The following is a 19,856-nucleotide window of genomic DNA, read 5'->3' on the forward strand; positions in this document are numbered from 1 at the left end:
TGTCAGGAATGGTGGGACTTGGCGTCCAACAACATCTGAAGGGCTCAACATTGGCTAACCTTGACATGCAGCTAAGATGTAGGTTCATGTCCAGAGGATTCTGTGATTATTTGGCTGATTTAAGTCATGAAATCAAAAGCAACACTGGGAAATTTTGCCTTTCGCCTCCCAACTATACAACCTCTCCTCTTCTGCTAGTTGGCATGCTGAATATGGGTGGCAATTAACAAATAGATTGAGTGGCCTAACATCTGCTTTTGAATATTCTCCGTGTTAATAAATCTAACTTTAACAGATTTCATCTAGTGTGAACTGTAATAGGATTTGGGTGCTCTTTTACTTACACCAGCTGGTGTATCTGCCTACGAGCTTACATGCAGTGCATTTAACATGAAATAGGAATATTTATGAAGCAATGGCCTACTTCAGTGAGAGAAATAGCAATGCCACCCAGCCTGTTAAAAAATGATCACTCAAGAAGACTGGTTTAGAAGCCACAGGATTTACATAAAATGCATTTTGTGCTGGATTATATAAATTTCATTGTATGATTTCATAATTTCTTTGTTATATGTTAAATTTTTATCCCTCCTTTCCACAAAACCAAAATTTTCAGGTTAGGCTGGAAGATTGATTGGCTTAAGGTCGCCCAGTAGATTTCATGCCTGAGTAGGGATTTGAGCATAAATATTCCTGGTATAAGTCTAACATTCATTATACCACACTTGCACACACTCAGCTGCTATGCAGACAACTAAGGTCACATCCGCTTGGCTACCTCACATGGCTACCTCAAAGAATCCTGTGAACCTGTAGTTTGTTAAGGCTGCTGGGAATAGAAGCTCTTTGAGGAGTAAACTATACTTCCCAGGATTCTTTGGGGGAAGCCATGTGCTTTAAATATAAGGTGTGCTTATGACCTAATTGTTTTAAGACTCTGTGCTGGTATCCCAGCCAATATTGTATTGGTGCTGCTAGGCCAACAGCTGCCATTTATACTAGATGTGCAATAATAGAACAACATTTTGCCTTCATTATGGTACAGAGAAGGGACGCGGGTGGCGCTGTGGGTAAAACCTCAGCACCTAGGACTTGCCGATCACATGGTCGGCGGTTCAAATCCCCGCGGCGGGGTGAGCTCCTGTTGTTCAGTCCCAGCTCCTGCCCACCTAGCAGTTCGAAAGCACCCTTAAAAGTGCAAGTAGATAAATAGGTACCGCTTTATAGCGGGAAGGTAAACGGCGTTTCCATGTGCTGCGCTGGTGCTGGCTCACCAGAGCAGCTTCGTCACGCTGGCCACGTGACCCGGAAGTGTCTTCGGACGGCGCCGGCTCCCGGCCTCTAGAGTGAGATGAGCGCACAACCCTAGAGTCTGTCAAGACTGGCCCGTATGGGCAGGCGTACCTTTACCTTTACCCTTTATGGTACAGAGAGGGCGGGGGAGAGACAGGGCTTGCCAGGGCACAACAAATTTATAGCACCAGGCAGCTTAGCCAATATATGGAGCAAGTGAATCGGTGCAACCACAAGCAGGAATATGGAGTGGTTAAGTGAAAGTACAGAGCGTCAGAATTAACACTTAAGAGTGCCTTGTGTGTTCAACACTGAGGGATATTCTGCACTTTCTGGTTGTGATAAGGCATGCTGGAAGTTGCAGTTGAGCAATTTGATGCAATGTGATTTATAGCATTTCTCAGTTGGGATTACCAATTTGATTGTATCTTTCTGTTTCTCTTCCAGCACCTTGCGGTGGCCACCTGACAGCATCTAGTGGCGTTATCTTGCCACCAGGATGGCCAGGTTACTACAAAGACTCGTTAAACTGTGAATGGGTAATCGAGGCAAAGCAAGGGCACTCTATAAAGATCACATTTGATAAGTGAGTATCTGAAAAACAGATCCGCAGCTGAATGTTGCAATTGTTTGAAATGGTAACAGTGTAGATGCTGTTGAATTACAACACACATCATGCCTGACCATTGGCTAGGCTGGCTGGGGCTGATGGGAATTAGAGTCCAACAACCTTGCCCAGCTGTCTCTTACTACCCATTCCACCATGTTGCATCCAAAAGAAAGATGAGACAAGGCCTGGGACCGATTACCATGTGATTCCTGCACTCCCAGAATTAGCAGCCACTCCATCTGGCTGCAGCAGAAATGAAATCGTAAGGCCTGGTTGGGCTGACTGCAGTTTGGTTCCACGCTCTCCTTCAGTGGCCACTCAGTTTGGTCGCCTTAACAGTTGTCTAACATTACGTAATGATTGGTACCATTCCTGACCTTGCCTTATCTTTCTCACTTCCCTTTCTATCCCTTTCCCCCTTTTTAGGTCTATCAGATTATATGTAATTAATTGAAAATTCTAAACTGCCTTGTGTGTAGTCATAGAAAGGTGGTATAAAAATACCTCATAAACATCTAGACGGCCACAGCTTCCCCATCCCTCTTTCAAGGCGTTGTCGCTGCACTTTCTTGTAAACCAGGGGTAGCCAACATCTGCCTGTAGAAAATCAGACGGCAACCCTGTATCGGGAAAATTTGTTTTACAAAAAAATGTTTTACAAAAAAAAAGTGCTGTAAGCTGCCCAGAGTGGCTGGGGAAACCCAGCCAGATGGGTGGGGTATAAATAGTAACATTATTATTATTATTATTATTATTATTATTATTATTATTAATAATAATAATAATAATAATATTAATATTATTATTACTCTTGTATAATTCAGGTGAGCAATATATTTATCGCAATATTCAGACCAGATTAAGGGACATTGAAAAACAAAATGTCGAGTAAGCTGTACATATAATTTGCTCCCCCAAGTTCTATGGTTTAAATAAAACAGTTAACAGGGTCACTTATATCTCAAAATTAATAATTCCAGTTGAAACGCAGGGCTTTTATGTTAGCCTAATTGAACTTTCCCCCCTCAGCTTTTGTTTTTAAAAATTCCCAGAAATGATAGACATTGTGGGTGTTTTTTGAATGTGCCGGACAGTGTAGAACATACTCTTTGCTACTGTCCAACCAGCTACACAAACGTGCTATCCCCGTTTTTCAGTGGTCTAACATCACGGCACAATGAAAATATCAGACTCTATCTGACATTAATCTGGGCGTAACTGCAAGGGTGGCTGAGTTTTTGTCTTAGAGTGGTGAATTTATTGTTTCTAGAGATATAAGAGGATTGATGAACAGTCTGGGTTTGAGTTAATGCCTGAACTTAGCAGCAGTCTATATGGTATCTACAGTCATTATGTAGATGCTTCTGTAACTATTCAGCATTTAGTTATGGGCATTAGCGTTTTGATTTCCCCTCTTAAAAAAATATTGTTTTTGATAACTACATGAATAATACATTTCATCTGTTTTGTGTGGCGGGGGTCATGGGACAGCCCTGTAGCATCCCTTCTCCATTCAAACAGAATGGTGTAGAATCATTTGCAGGGATTCATTTTTGGTAAAGAAAAGAAACGTGATGGCAAAGCTTTTCCCCTCTCTTTCAAAAAAGAAGGGGAACTTATTTTGGTCACCTTGCTTATAAACATAGCACCTCCCCGAAAAGCTTTATTATTTTTGTCTAACCCTTGAGAGTTATCTTTGAGAAAACATTGGGATACAATGATAGCCTCAGGGGCTACATTTCTATTCTGGCACTGAAAGCAACAGAGATTTCTGTGACACCAACTTCAGCCTTGCATTAATGTGGACAGTAATTCTCTATAATTGCTAAAAGAAGCTATCATATAGGGGAGCTGTGTATTCCTAAATATCAGATGCAGGGAACACACTTCAGGGAATTTCCTGCTGAGTAGCATCCGACTAGCTGCTGTTTAATTATGAATGTTGGTTTAGATAAACCTTGCTCTAATCCAACATTAGTTCTGTGTAACTATCCACCACACAGAGTTCTGTATAACTAACAGAATAACCTGGATCAATTTCATTTTGCTGGGTAATTATATATTTTGAATGCTTTTAACAACCACCTTAGTCTTAAGAACACAGTTGTAATAAGCCTTCATTCTTCACAAAGGTGGTGAAAGAGATGCCTTGGGTAATTGATTTCCGGTGGTAAAAGGGAATTATGTGATGTGGGTGAACAATTTACAAATATCTGGCTGTACTGAAACCAGTGGTACTCTAACCCACTGCTGTGGTTTTGATGTTGCCAAATCAAATATATCTTACAAACCCAAATTATTTTAAATAATCAAGAAGTGTCCACTTGAGGTTGGACACCATGATGTTCTTTCATTGAAAAATCAAGATAGTTTACACATCTGGAGTTGAATATATGTAAATGAATTTGTTAAAGAGTGCCTCTGGAAGAATGGAGGAGTTAGAGAATATTTGCAGAGCATAACTTTTGATGGGATGAGTTCCAGCATCCTGAATGTAATCATGGAGGTTGGATATACATTAGTTCTTCACCTGTGAATAGTTCACAAGGTTGGGAGGAGCGGGGGAAGGGGTGCTGTTGCCCTGATGGAATGATCATTTTAGCATCAAATACCATCTAATCAATAGGATTATAGCACAATGGTTTTCATATTTATTCAGTAATAAGTCTCATTGTATCCAGTGGAAGTGTGTTTAGATTTGCAGTCTTAATCAGTCTCTGTTCAGGATTTCAGTTATGCAGCCTAATTCTATGTACTGTGTGACGACTTACAGTCAAATAAATGAACATAGTTTTTCATCCAATATATATATATGGTGAGTCCTTTAAAATAGGCCCCGTGGATACAGAGTACACATGTTCCATGGGGCCTCTTTTAAAAGACTCATCCTCTATATGATTGGTTACATTTCTAATTATGTTATCTAGTACAGTTTTGCCTCAAAGACTGATTATATTTGTATTTTGTTTTCTGTGAAACTTACTAGGTTTCATGTGTTTGTGTGCTTCAGTTGTATATTAATATATGGACGTAATACAATGTACATTATTTCTGGAAAAAGCCTTAAAAGATTATGTATTTCCTTCACTCCCCAATTTATCAGTTTATGGGATTTGTGGGTTTAGGTTCATATTTATGTGTGCCTGGTAATTGTTATATAATGTACAAGGGTGTTGTATATATTGTTTTCACAAATATTTCTTGCATAAACTCCTGTTTTCAGTCATCTGTAGTAAAAAACGACACCATTATCATGCTCCCTTGATCCAAGTAAGCATGCTTATTTTTGTCAGGACTTCTGCAAAGTGTTTGCTATCCGAAGTAAACATAGGTAACTGCCTCAGACTGACTGAAGCCATTGGTCCATCTATCTCAGTATTGTCTTTACTGACTGAGAGTGTCTGTTCTGAGTACATTCCTAGCCCCAGTTGGAAATGCGGGGAATGAACCTTTGACCTTCTGCATGCAAATCAGATCCTCTGCCACTGAGTTACGGCCCTTCCCCAGTTCTGTTCCACATTAGATATGAACACAGGTCTCCTGCAGCTTTCCTTCGTCCTTTGAGACCAAACTTATTACCGTTATAGAGCTCTACTATGTGTCATATCTGGTTTGAAAGGTTAGCAGTGCTACACAATGAGAGTGTTTTGTTTCTACATGAATGCCTTTGGTGATGCCTTCGCAAACAGGAGGAGGAAAAAAGGCTTGACACAAAAACTGCAGTAAAAGGTTCATATTTTTCTAGTTCAAGTGGCTGTCAAATGTATCTACAAATATTTAGGCGCAATTAGATTGTGTTGCACATCAGTCAAAACTGAAGCCAAGCCGTATATACCACTGGGGAACTGAGTGGATTTGATGCAGAAATGACCCTTGGAGGATGATTTCATGCTCAGTCAGGCTTTGTGAATCTAAAGTTATTAAACTGGAAAACACTATTTCCCAGGAGACAGGGAACTAGACTGGAACGGAGTAGAGGACCATGGTTCTTCTAGGGCCACCATTTCCACTGACCTCTTTAAATAACCCCGCTCTTATTCCTTGCTTTGTGTGTCATAGTGATAATGATTTTCCATATGTAAGAGTTAATGGCTCAACACCACCAGCTAATTCAAGAACCAATGAAGTGAATGAAAAGTTAGGTAAGAAAGGACTTCAGTGCACCTTCTGATAATATGTCATTGGTGTGAGAATTGCGGCAACACATAAGAAGCTCCCATATACAGAGTCAGAGCATTAGTCCATCTTGTTCAGTATTATCTACACTGACTGACAGCTGCTCTCCAGGATTTCAGAATGGGATCTCTTCCAGCTTTACCTGGAGATGATGGGGATTGAAACTGGTATCTTTTGCATGGAGAGCATATGCTCTTACCACTGAACCACCACAGCTCTTCCATGAGGGCCTCTGTCCTCCCTGGACTGCTCTAATATTACACTGAGTAGTGTTGTCAGCTCTGGATAGTAGATCTCTAAGGCCTTCTGTAACCTGGAATTTCTTGGTTGGAGCTGCTGGAGGCCTAGTGCATGCAGATCATGAGGCCTACCTGTCAGGGATCTGTTTTCAGGGGAGGGGAGAGACAGGAACGTACAGAGAGCCTCCTCCTCTGTTGAGCAGCTGCACTTCGTCAGAGTCTGGGGAGGGGCAGTTTTCAGGAGACAAGGAAGACAAGAGAGAGCGGAGCCAAAAAACTGCTACCAGGGGAGGGAATGAGCAGTTTTCGTCACTTAGTTTTCCACGTAATGAAAAAAGACGGAGAGGGGGGCTTCCGGGTTTTCTTTGCTGGAGGGGAAATAGGAAGAAGGCACTTCTGGATTCTGCTAGCGATTGAGGCAGACATGGTTTTGAAACTTCTGCACTGTACATAAGTTTGCACTCAATAAATCCTGAAAAGAGAGGCTGGAGTCCGGGCTGTTATCTTCGCAAGCATCCACACTCCCTTCTGACACTACCACTGAGCTAAGATCCCTCTCCTGCATGTAAAATATTGTGCACATGGAGTATCCACAAATATAACCAGACCATTGCCCCATCTACCCTAGTATTTGACTACTATGACAGGCAGGAACACTCCATCCTCTTCTGAGAGATCCTCCACTGCTTCTTTCCTGCAAGCGCCCCCACCACATCCTACTTCAATTTATTTTGCTACCTACTGTGGATTATGTTCTTTTTACCCAGAAGTAAGCAATAACCTTCGGAGAGCAGAAACCTTTGCAGCATAAATGTTTCATGGGATTCCACCAACAAGCCCAAGCAATCTAATGAGATTGTTGTTGTTTTAGAAATGTCAGCTTTGAAGTCATATGTGTTGCAATTTGTCATTCTGTTTTTACAGGTTCCAGACAGAAGTAAATTACGATACACTGGAAGTCAGAGATGGGCCGACGAGTTCTTCTCCATTAATTGGGGAATACCATGGCACACAAGCACCACAGTTCCTTATTAGCACTGGGAATTTCATGTATCTCCTATTCACTACAGATAACAGCCGTTCAAGTGTTGGTTTCTTGATTCACTATGAAAGTAAGTCTGATATTTTTCTCAGTTAAAATGAGTGTAATAACCGAATGTGGGTTTTGTGGGGAGTGAGAAGTGTATTGGCAGGGTGCCTGATAAATCAGCAAAAAATGTAAATGGCTGTAACATAGGAATGGTTAAGAGTGAAATGGGTGGTATCAGACTAATTTAATCTGTGTTAGGGTTTCTGCTTGTGTCGTGTAACTTCTCCCCTCTCCCCTCTCCCCTTCCCCCACATGACCCCTAAATTTGTTCTGGGGGTTGCCCCAACCCTCTGGAGTAGATCTGGGGAGAACATGGGGTATGCACAAGAAGAGGAGAGGAGAGGTTCCATGGCACAAGAGGAAATCCTTGTACTTATGGAATCAGGTATGCACCACTTATTATACATTGAGTGTGCAATCCTATACTATTGTCTGAGAGTAAGCTCTATTGAACTCAATGGGACATACCTTTGAGTAGACATGTCTGGAATTGCACTTTTCAACATAAAAAACGATTTTAAAAAACTATTATCATACATTGCTGCAGGTGTGTATTAAAAAATAAATCAAAACATTTACCCCAATCCAGAATTTCACTGTGAGCATGGGAGCGCCTCACAGTGGAACATGGCATTCTTTATTTGTGTGCAGAGTGGAATAAGTCTCATTTCCAAGAGTTCTGCTTGAATTATGATGCATGCCTCTGTTCTCTGATTTGGTATAACTAACTAGATGCCTGCAATAAGTTTTGCAGTCATTAAATGGTTAAGAGGGCACAGATTGCTTGCTTTGCTTCCTGGTTCACAGTAATTGTTGATATCTGAATTGGGACAAATTATTGTTACACCAACCTATAACTTGCCTCCAAAGCAAAATCAGAAGCCACAGTTTAAACTGGGACTTTGATTCTGATTTAGAAACAAAGTAAGATTACCAGAGTTGAACATCATGGTAGTTTCCATGAACCAGGAAGCAGACTTTCATGAAGTTGTTCTATGGTTATGATGTCAGAATCTGCTTACAATTTTTGAAAGATGAAAATGCAAGTAAAATAAAATCCCACAGTGGTGAAGGTTTCAAGTGTGAATTTATTCCCAAAGCATATAAGAGGTTTCTCATACTCTATAATTCTTTAGGGGAAAATATATTGATTGTGATCATAATAATATAGAACTAGTCTAGTAGAGTATTTCATATTTCTGTTGTCATAAGTAGTGCTAGAGTCATGCACGGTAATTTCCAATATTCATTCCAATATGGATGTATTGCAGCAATTGTATCCTTATGCATTATTAACAAGTAGATAGTAGTTTCATTGTTAGTGCTTAAATGACTAGAGCATTCATCTTTTCCCATTTATAACAAGCGTGCTAACAAAATGAAAATTTAGGATTGAAAAGTGGAGTTTACAGAATGCTGTTTCTCTACAGTTCTGGAAGAGAATCACACTCAGCTCTGCCATGAGCCACAATGAGCTGCGTGGGGTAGCCGGTGGCTTGAGAGGAGTGGCGCATCATGCTCTCCATGCAGCACTCATAGGCCGGCCTGCCACTGCCATTATCAGCACCAATATGTGCCACCCTCCAGTGGCCTGCCAGCTAGCTGTAGAAGGTTTCCACTTTTGCTGCCATAGCAAATACTACAATATTTGCCTCTCTAGAGAAGTATCAAACAGTGCTCCTACAGGGCTCTATGGAGTGCAGTGATGCAGGTGGTCTTCACAACCACCTTGCCCACAGAAACATGCTTCAAGGAAGAACCCCTCAAATTTATTGGTTGCAAATGAGGGTGGTTTCCCTTGGCTCATGTCAGGTTATCTTAGACAAAGGGAAAAAAACCATTTTCTATTTAAAATTCTATTTAAAAATAGGTAAATCAGAAATAGGTTGGCTGCCTTCCCAATTTTAGCCAATAAGAACATTACCTTTTTCCTGCTGGAGACAGACTAGAAGGGAGGTGAAGGGAGAAACATGGAGTGGATTTTATGTAACAGGGAATGGGTTGTGTCTCAGATGTACAGAATACTGGCAATGGAAGTGGAGATTGTGCTGAAATGAAGACATAGTGCCCTTGCATTGGTGCCATGCTGTCTTTCTCAACATTAAACTCTTATTCTTTATTGCATTTGTCTTGAGAAAGGCTGCAGTTATTCAGTGAGAGGCGCCCTGCAGTTTTTAAGATGCACATTCTTTTACTTCACTACTGCAAATGAATCATTGCTAATTATTTTCAATCGTCGCTAACTTGTTACATTTGCAGTGAAATTTCAAAGGTTACCGTATGTTTAGAAAGAGGTGGGAGGAGGATACTTTGAGAAATTATGTATGAAAATGTATTTCTATATTGTGCAAAGTGAACTGGCTTTAGTATCTATGTGTATTTTTTATTTATTTAAGTAGTTTATATCATAGCCTTCCAACAGTTCCCATGGTTGCTTAGAAAAAAAGTTAAAATCACCGTAAACCAAAGCATTACAGCAATATTAAGACATTACAATACAAAAAGAGCAGCATAAAAGCAGTCAGCAGAATTGAAAACAGACACCAGGGCAACGTGATAGCAATGTGCGTATGGTTATTTATTTATTATAGCCCAACCTCCACCAAATGGTCCCAGGGCAGGTTACATTAAAACCACAATTTAAAGCAAAATTCAGTTCATTAAAAACAGTAAATTAAACTGCAAAACTAAACAAAATTGTAAGAGCAGCAAAATAGGAGTCCAACAGTAGAAGAGGAAGGAAAATATCCACTCATCTGAAAGTCTTGGTGGAGAGGTGTGTCTTGACTTTGTGCTGGAAATACTGCAATGATAGCACATTTATAAATGGTGCAAAATATTACTTGATACTTTAGCAGGAGACCCCCATCCCCTGCCACCGCCTGTAATGCATTCCATAGTTGAGGTGCCACCACCGAGCAAGCATTTTCCCCTGTAGTCACTCAACCTCAGATGACATGGGCCTCCTCCATTGAACATCATAGTGTATAGGGAGGCACATTTGAATACAAGCTTTGAAACCCATGAAGCCTGGTACATAAACCACCCTTCATCCACCAATGGGATCTCTGTTTTGTCTGGACTGGGCTCCAGTTTATTGGCTCTCTTTGAGCCCATTACTATAAATTCACGTAATGCAGTAGTTGTGTGGTTTAGTGCAATTCCTGCATTACTTTTATGAAAAGAAGATAAAAGCAGGCGCTGTCAGCATAATCATGACACCTCACCTCAGACCTCCGTATGACCTCATTCACCAGTCTCATGCAGATGTTTAAATACAAGAGGGGAACAACAAAAAAAGATGTGGGACTCTATCACATAGCTGCTAGAGTCAAATAAAAGTCTTCCAGCACCATCTTCTGAAACTGACTGTCCAAGTAGGAAATGAACCACCAGTTCAGTAGGATACTATAATGGATGGTATAAAAAACCGCCAAGATGTCCAGGAAAATCAAGGGGCTTACACACCATCTCTCTATCCTGAAATATGTTGTTTACGGGGACAACTTAAGCAGTTTCAGTGCCAAATCCACACCTGAAAACTGATTAAAATGGAACTGGGAACTCAGGCCTCACCCAACTGTGTCTGACGTTTTAGAGCAACCTCCCACTTAAGCCATTTGCCAAGGAACGGTTTGCTAGTGACTGTCCAGTAATTATTCAGATATTTCAAGTCCACAACAGGTTTCTTCTGGAGAAGCTGCACTGCTTCCTCTTTTGTACTGCTGACATAGGCATATTTGAATAACTTTTTCCTATCCAGCACTCAAAAGCTTGATCCAGTTGTGATGAGAATCAGTTATCACTGCTAAACATCTGAGATTCAAAATAGCCACCCACTGCACCATGAAAAGCTGAAAACATTGTGCCACTATTGACACAACTCTTCAGAACGAAAGCTTAGGCAGGGTATCATTTCAAAGATTGCTATCTATGCTTTTCAGTAATACTAAGCTTTAAATAAACTACCATGTGGCTTTACAGAGATTGGCACTTAGAGAGGCATCAGCACTTTTTGAGGAATGGAAACTAAGTTACAGCTATTTGAAGGGGCTAAAAGTTATTTTACCTGGAGGGAAAAATAACTCCATAACCAGGAAAGAGAACTATTTCAGTGACAGCAGTGGTACTCTAATCCAAGTACTAAACCATAACTTCAGATGCACACAGTTGGCACCATGCAATGTTCAGAGGCATTCCAGTGCTTTTTAGAAAAGTTTAATACCCAAATGGCTGGGAGAATATTTAAATCAGGTATAGCCAACATAGTTCCCTGCATGTGTTTTGGACTACAACATCTGTCATCCTCTACAATAGGTCATGTAGGTTGGTCCTGACTGGAGATTTCCCTGGAGTTTTGTGCATTTGGAGGAAAGCTGCTTCTAAGAGACAAGCCACACACAGGTCACATTTGCCTGTCCCAATTCTCGTTCATTAGTGATTCCAGAAATATTACACCTCTTTCTCCAGAGGTCAAAGTCTGCTTAGCTCCTGATGGTACTCTGAGGTCTCAACTGGGAAGAAAGGGAGGTTACAGCATGCAGAGTACACCATGGAAGAACCGTCCTTATTAGCATTCCCTGTGTAGAAGATAAAGTACAAATATATAGAAAGACAACGCGGGGGGCAATGGAAAGTAAATGATCACGACATCTATCCAATGTCGTTACTTAATATCCTTGTCAAATTACTCTCCTTACTTGCTCGTATTACATTTTTGTATCCTTCTTTTTGAAGCATAGATTATTTAAATAACTTGTAACAAAATTATCTTGCTCACATTTCTCTCTCTTTTTAAAGGGTTGCTTCCAACCTCTATAAACTCAGTGCTTTCTCTCTCTTTTTAGTTTTAGCTCAACATAATTTGCTCTTCTGCAGTGAACTTCTAATATTTGTCCACCTTCCCTTTCTCTGACCAGGTGTTACACTGGAATCGGATTCCTGCCTTGACCCAGGTATTCCTGTGAATGGCCATCGGCATGGTAATAACTTCAGCATCCGATCTACAGTCACTTTTAGCTGTGATCCAGGTTACACTCTGAGTGATGATGAACCACTTGTGTGTGAACGAAATCATCAGTGGAACCATGCACTACCTAGCTGTGATGGTACGTACTATGCAATAGTTGCTCTTGGACCTCTGCAAAATAAATTATATTTAAAAAGATGTAATATCTCATCTTTTCATGTAGGGAAAGGGGGGGGGACACACAGAAAGAAATTGCATTATTCACTACTCTCTTTCCTGAAACTCCTCTTCGCTTTATCATATCTACTCCTCTGCTCCCATGAATGTATGGTTTTCTGGGACACATTCCAAAGCAGAAAATATACCTTTGTGCTAAGTGTGTCTAGCTCAGCATAGGACATGAAACCTCTAAGAGAGAAATGCTTTGCTGGTCCAACTTCCTCCATTCTAGCACTCTGATGGGAAACACTAAACCTACGGGAAGTGTTCATTTTATGCTAGAATATTATTAAAGAAAGTCCTTTCCAAGACTTGGAGATAAGGATAGGCAGATCTGTCGCTTTCAGTTTCTTTCAGTTTCTCATTTTTCCCATCTTAAATTGAGTTCTTCACATTTCCACATCTGTTTTTACTTTGTAAAAAAAAATTTTCATAAAAATTCACCAGTGCATATTTTAGTGCATATTTCTCCTAGTACACACATTTTTCCCCTATGCAATTGTTCCCCAAAGACACATTGTTGCAAAGCAATTTCCCCTAATATGGTGCGTTTTAATAGTAATTTTTACTAATATGTAAGCACTTTGTGTATATTTTACCTCCATATAGGCATTATATAAATTCAATAAATAATAACAATAATAATGTTTGTACACATCACTTGGGTGGAGAGCAGGTGATGCAAAATTTTGAGAAACTGTGACCAGAGTGAGCCCCGGGCCGATCTTATTTCCAGACTTAGAATAACTCCTAAAAACCTTTGAATTTCCCTAGAGAGGTCTCCAATAAAGTCTGGAAAGACTGATATGGTTACAAATCACAACAGCAAAAAAAGGTATTCACACGCTAGAATACATAACTGCATTTACATATTGCAGAAGAAGATATGTAATGATGAACCTGTCATTAATGATCTTCTCGTCAGTGAACCACATATTCCTACGGAACACAGTAGTAAAACCAACTTGAAAGCTACCTTGTAGAACCAACCAACTTGAAAATTATCTTACAGAATCAGGAGAACCATCACATACTACAGACCAAAATGGGCTTTTCTTTATTGTCTGAATATTGTAAAATACTTCCACCTGAAGTATTATGAAGCATTTTATTATGAATAAGATAGGACTAAGAGTGATTCTACTTTGCAGAATATCTAAAAATTGCAGTTTTCATGGTGCTTCTTCATGTATATAGATTTCAATCATAAAGTTTCTGCTTGGGCTGATGTTATTCAGAGTGCTGAACTACACTGTGGCATAGTTCTTGAGATAGTTTTATTGACACATTGCATTTTTCTTCTGCTTTATTTATGGCTCATGGGATTGCTATGGTTTATTGTTTAACATACTTTATAGCTGTTCTGAAAATCACGGCTGTATTTATTATGAGATCTTCTAAGTTTGTATAATTTAGAATGTTCGGTTTCTTTAATTTCAGCACCCTGCTCTTTCAAATGCTTCTAGTTAAAACCTACAGTGATTGCAATCTCCTCTCTTCCTCCCTCCCTATACACACACACACACACACACACACAAGCAGAGACAGAGATAGCGAGAGAGTGGCAGTGCCTGCTTTGTTTTGGTTATGAAGAATTTACAGACAGAAGCATGTTTCAGTAGCCTCAGCGCAGAGTCAGAAAGATGTGAGGCAGAGCCTGTACTGAAGTTATAACCCCATTCTTCCATTTCCCAGTGGTGACATTTGGTTATGAATTGTAGAACTGGGGGATGAGCCCCTCTTTCTTGCCCATAATTGGGGCATTTTGCTAAAGAGGGAGGAGGGGAGTAAGACGGGGGAAAGAGAGCAAATATGTATGGGTACACTATTCTTTTCTGAAATCAATCCCCATTAAAGTACCCCTACCTTTTTCTAGTTTAAGGTCAGAGTTCGAATTGAGAATGACGTGCCAGCCATAATCCAACCATTCCCCTCACAGCCCCCAGCATGCTAAAAGTGGAATTTTATTGTGTATTTTTCTCACACTACAATTGCTTCTTTACTTGAGAAAGTTGGGTCGTGTCAATCAAAAGCTGAAAAGATATGTCAACATATAATGCTGATTGTCAGATATTTAATGTATTAAAAATGGAAAGATGCAGGAAAAGGCAAGTTAAAGGCACACCAAAGCAAGTTATGGGGCACATACCGCAATCTAATTTTGCAAACACTGTGTAATTTACCCATATACACAATACAACTCATGTCTCATGCAAATCACAACAATCTGAATTCCATGGAAAGTATTATTTTAGTGTCCTAGCAGCCTTCTAATCTTCACAGGGTTTTGGTTTTGAAAGAATTAGTATGTCTGCAGGGGGAAATGTGTATCTCTTTTTCCCTTAAAAACAAAAGAAGAGAAATGTGATAAATCTGCTGAACAACCCACCCTGAATTATTAATTTTAGGGTGTGTGTGAACAGAATCAGTATAACAGCTTAATAATGCAGTTTTTTTAGCTCTCAAACCTAGATCAAAGAAAAATAAAGAAATTTCTAAAGACACCCATTTCTACATATTGTACTATCCTTGTGATTGGATCCGAAAATATAGGGATCTATATTATTGTCTCTGTGTATGCTAATTTTATGTTTGATACCTTTTGGTATATATTTGAACATAGGTTCTTTCTCCCAGTTAATCTTGCACCCTACCCCATCCACCGGAACAGCATTTTCTGGCTAGACTCTACGTTTGACAGCCTTCCTCATCAGTGCTCTGCATAATCTACCCTCTCTAAAATGTAAAACCCACATATTCTAGTTTTCTCTTATTATCTCTTTTGAGACACAGTCTTGTCAGATTCTTTTCTATCTCTCAGGTTGCCAAGGAGATGAGGCACTTACTGGCAATTCTGAGTAGACCTTAATGCAGATGTATATGCATTTCAGTGTTATTACTACTGCCTGCTCCTAATCAGTTCATTTGCTCTGATGATGTTTACAACTTTTCTATTTCAGCAGGGACCTATTATTTGTAAAACATAAACAACATGGTGCTGTGTGTGTGTTTAAGCTGAATTGGTAACAGTGTTGGTTAGCATTTGTTTGTGGCCCCAGGAAGTTAATGGGCCTAATAATGCTCCTCAATTTTTAAAAAATGGGTCAAGCAGAGCATCAGTAATTATTTTATTACTATTATTTCTTTCTTTTGTACAGCTCTGTGTGGTGGCTATATTCATGGGAGAAGTGGAACCATTCTATCACCAGGCTTTCCTGATTTTTATCCAAATTCTTTAAACTGCACATGGACAATCGAAGTTTCTCATGGCAAGGGTAAGAGAACATAAAGTTTGCAGGGTATATCTGTTTAAAATACCTCCTGAAGATAGATTTTGAAAAAAATTAAAGTAAGGGAACCCATCCTCTACTCCCATATAGACTTAATAAAAAGATAAAGTGTGTGTGTGTGTGTGTGAGAGAGAGAGAGAGAGAGAGAGAGAGAGAGTGTTATTATCTTGACTCTATGTTGGAGTCGGCAATTCTCAGGGTATAACCTGAAGCTCCACCCCCTCTGGCCAACATTTAGTTGGGTAAAGCTTCCAAGACCCAGGGACTGCACCCTTCTTACACAACTTGAGTTCGCCAGCATTGAGAGGTCAATTGATCAAATGGACCATCAGCTTCCAAGTGCCTCAGGGTGCTCATCAGGGTACCTTAGATTATATTCTTGGGTGTTCACACTGCCTGCCAAGCAATGACCAAATGAAACAATTGGCAAAGCCAGTCAACCAAATCAATATAGCTTTGCCATAGTCAACAACACAGTAAGGAATATGTAAAGATGATGCCTCCACTTGGGAATTAGAAACTGCCTCTAAAATTCCTCCTCACCACTGGAAAGGACAACTAGCTAATCCCTTATCACTGCACAGGGTTGGTGGGTGAGTTGTTGTGCTGGTTGCAGAGGCAGCAACACCGTCTAAAATAGGTGTGCTGCCCATTCCACAGTTGGCCACAACCCTGTGCTGGGATGTAGTCATGTCTTCCCCACATGTTCCCATTCCATCCTGAATGAGGGGTGGGACAGACTTGCGCCCAGCAGAGACCCAGAGCAGTGACAATCTGTTTTGAGTTGGGATCAACGAAGAAAGTTGGTTGTAAATGTCCTTGAAAGTACATAATATGAGAGTAATATTTGTCATTTTCATGTGTCAATATTTGTCACTTCTAAAATCTATCAAAGTAATATCTGCATTGCTTTTTAAAAATTTATATACTGTCAAGTCATCCCATCTGTTGATATCACTAAATGTCAGTCAGTATTGGTAATTAAAATGTTAACTTTCTTCATTAATGCTCACCTGTCTTGCGATTATAGTACTTCTGTTTGGAAAATAATTCCTGGTTTTCTTCACTGGATTCTGTTACTGCTTTAATATATTTTTGAACAAGTGTGGCATTTTATTTAAATAGAACAGTATGGGTGTTTAGATAACTCCAAGCACTGAAATGATGAAATAGGATTTTAAAAGCAGAGAATTAAAATTAATGGATTTTTCCCCCCTCCTCTGGTTGTCGACCTTTGAGATACACTTCTTTCTTTTTTGCAGTCCTTCTTTGTACTTTCTCTCTCCCTCCCCACTTTTTCATTCCCTATACTATTTTAGAAATGAGAATTCTTATGTAGTTGTTTAGGGTCAAAAGCAAGGACTTTAAGAAAACAAGCACAAAGAGTTCTGAAACAGGAAAGCTTTAGCTATATAGTGCATCAGAGAATAGCAAAATTGTAGTTTATAATATTGTATGAATTATAGACAGTGTTGAAGGTCATATATGTGTGACAAGGATATAATTATATTTGTTACAACTTAGCCTGAATGTGCAACATTTGCACCAAGTTTGGGATGGCTCTGTCTTTGTTAACCTTCGTATTATATGTACACAAACGAATACACACACACACACACGCTTGGATCTAAAGGTGCCATTCTACTAATGGAATGAGTCTTCTACTAAAGAAGGGTCTGTTTCTGACCTGCTTGTGAAAAACCATTGTGTGAACAACGTGACCCCAGATCTAGAGAAGTTGTTTGTATAAGTTCTTGAGCTTGAGCTCTTTCCAATAATAACAATAATAATTTATTATTTATACTCCGCCCATCTGGCTGTGTTTACCCCAGCCGCTCTGGGTGGCTCCCAACCGAATATTAAAAACAAAATACAGCATTAGACATTAAAAACTTCCCTAAACAGGGCTGCTTTCAGATGTCTTCCAAATATCAGATACTTGTTTATTTCCTTGACATCTGATGGGAGGGCATTCCACATGACGGGTGCCACTACCAAGAAGGCCTTCTGCCTGGTTCCCTGTAACCTCACTTCTTACAGTGAGGGAACTGCCAGAAGGTCCTCAGAGCTGGACCTCAGCGTCCGAGCTGAACGATGGGGGTGGAGATGCTCCTTCAGGTATACTGGGCCAAGGCCGTTTAGGGCTTTCAAAGTCAGCACCAACACTTTGAATTGTGCTCGGAACCTTTTCACAACCTGCTGTAGTTTACATTCTACTGCCTGTGTCTTCATTATTCACTTGGTTCTCATACTATAATGAAGGCATAGCCAATGTGGTGCCCTCCTAGATGTTGTCTGATTAAACCTCCCTTCGGCCCCTACTGCATGACCAATGGTCAGGGATGATGGGAGCTGTAGTCCAACAACAACCAGAGGGCATCACATTGGCTAGCCTTGCTATAATGTGGTCATTGATGCATTGTGGTACCACACTGTGGGAAACCTTCCCCTAGAGCTTCCACAAGAGTTCATTGAGCAGTTCTAATGTAGCTTCTCCTTCCACTCAGTTTCCTTGCTTCCCCTGTACCAGAGGATAGGTTTCTGGACCCTGGGGAAATGGTGGTCGTTTGGGTAACAGCCTTCAGAATTGAGCCAAGCACAGCAGGATTGTAGTTACACTGATCTTGCGTACAAGCATATGCTCAGGGCCACTCACTTATGAATACGCCTGCTTGAAGGCTTACAACAGTGTTATATGTAAGAGAGTTGAGAACTGGATGCATATTCACCCTGGGTGACAAAAGCAAAACAAAACAAGACACCTGGTAGTGAAGCCTGAGCCTTTAGCTGACTCAGGTTGCCAGTGGTTCTGCTCAGGAGGTCAGATTCCAGGTAAGCATGACATATTTTGTCATCCATCCTTTACTCAAAAAGCAAAATATTGTTCTTTTTCCATTTTTCAAGGAGTACAACTGATCTTCCACACCTTTCACCTGGAGAGCTCCCATGACTATTTGCTCATCACTGAAGATGGAAGCTTCACAGAACCTGTGGCCAGATTAACAGGGTCCGTTTTGCCTCCTACCATCAAAGCTGGACTCTTTGGAAACTTCACGGCACAACTTCGGTTTATTTCTGATTTTTCCATTTCCTACGAAGGCTTTAATATAACATTTTCAGGTAAAGGCATGGGCTTTGATAGATTATTTGGAAATGTTTTATATTTATATTATTAACTAAAACAGTCATAATGAATAGCACTAGAAGATTCCCCCACCTGTTAGGAGATTCCCCTACCCACCTCAGACAACATAGCCTACCATGTTTGATAACCTCCCTGGTACCCTGTAGAGGATTTTCAGGGAATATATGAGGATTTAAAGAAGAAGGGAAGAAAGGAAAGATCTGTTTTGTGAGTCGTCAGTAGTTTATACAATATGGGATGCAACTCAGTAGTAGCTGAAAACCAACCAAACATTGGAATTATATAATATTTATTCAAAGTGTACTTGGTACTTGTCTTTTTGTAACCTTAAACTTCAGTCCTGTGCACGATTAACTGCAAGTAAGGATCCATTAGACATAATAGGACTCGTTGTCTTGTATACATGCATAGTATTGTGCAGTAAATTGGCTAGCAGCAGCTACTGTTTACAACTATTAATGTCTTTGAACTTTTGGAGATTCTAAAACCATGCACAAGTAGTAAGGAAGAGCTACATTACAAGTCCATAACTGCACGATTCTTGGTTCTGGTTTCCTCTTGGTTGATCTGAGTGCAAAGATCTTTCCAAGAAAGCATGAACGGAGCAATTCTGGCATTATGCATACATCAATCATAAATGATTTGTTTTGATTTGAAATATTATCTAGCTTCTAGAAGTAATTGTATTAAGTCTTTAAATGTCAGTTAATGATACCAAACAGACCAGATATTAATGGTAAGAGTATTTCAGGTCAAACACAACAGGGACTTCTTGGAAAAGGTGCAGTTCACGTGGAAAGTTTAGCCTTATTTAACAGTCAGAAC

The 19,856-nt window shown here is 40.0% G+C and overlaps 1 protein-coding gene across 4 annotated transcripts in view; it reads left to right on the forward strand.

The window, feature by feature from the left end:
- Window positions 1-19,856, forward strand: part of CSMD1 (CUB and Sushi multiple domains 1) — a 940,367-nt gene that overhangs the window by 722,050 nt on the left and 198,461 nt on the right. For all 4 annotated transcript variants that reach the window (XM_080998891.1, XM_080998892.1, XM_080998893.1 and 1 more), the window contains 5 exons: window positions 1,741-1,879; window positions 7,243-7,430; window positions 12,328-12,516; window positions 15,755-15,871; window positions 18,791-19,006. In XM_080998891.1, the coding sequence (XP_080855017.1) occupies window positions 1,741-1,879; window positions 7,243-7,430; window positions 12,328-12,516; window positions 15,755-15,871; window positions 18,791-19,006 (849 nt within the window). The remainder of the gene's footprint in view (window positions 1-1,740; window positions 1,880-7,242; window positions 7,431-12,327; window positions 12,517-15,754; window positions 15,872-18,790; window positions 19,007-19,856) is intronic.

This window comes from Podarcis pityusensis, assembly GCF_964106645.2.
Source record: "Podarcis pityusensis genome assembly, chromosome: 3".
Classification (NCBI taxonomy): domain Eukaryota; kingdom Metazoa; phylum Chordata; class Lepidosauria; order Squamata; family Lacertidae; genus Podarcis; species Podarcis pityusensis.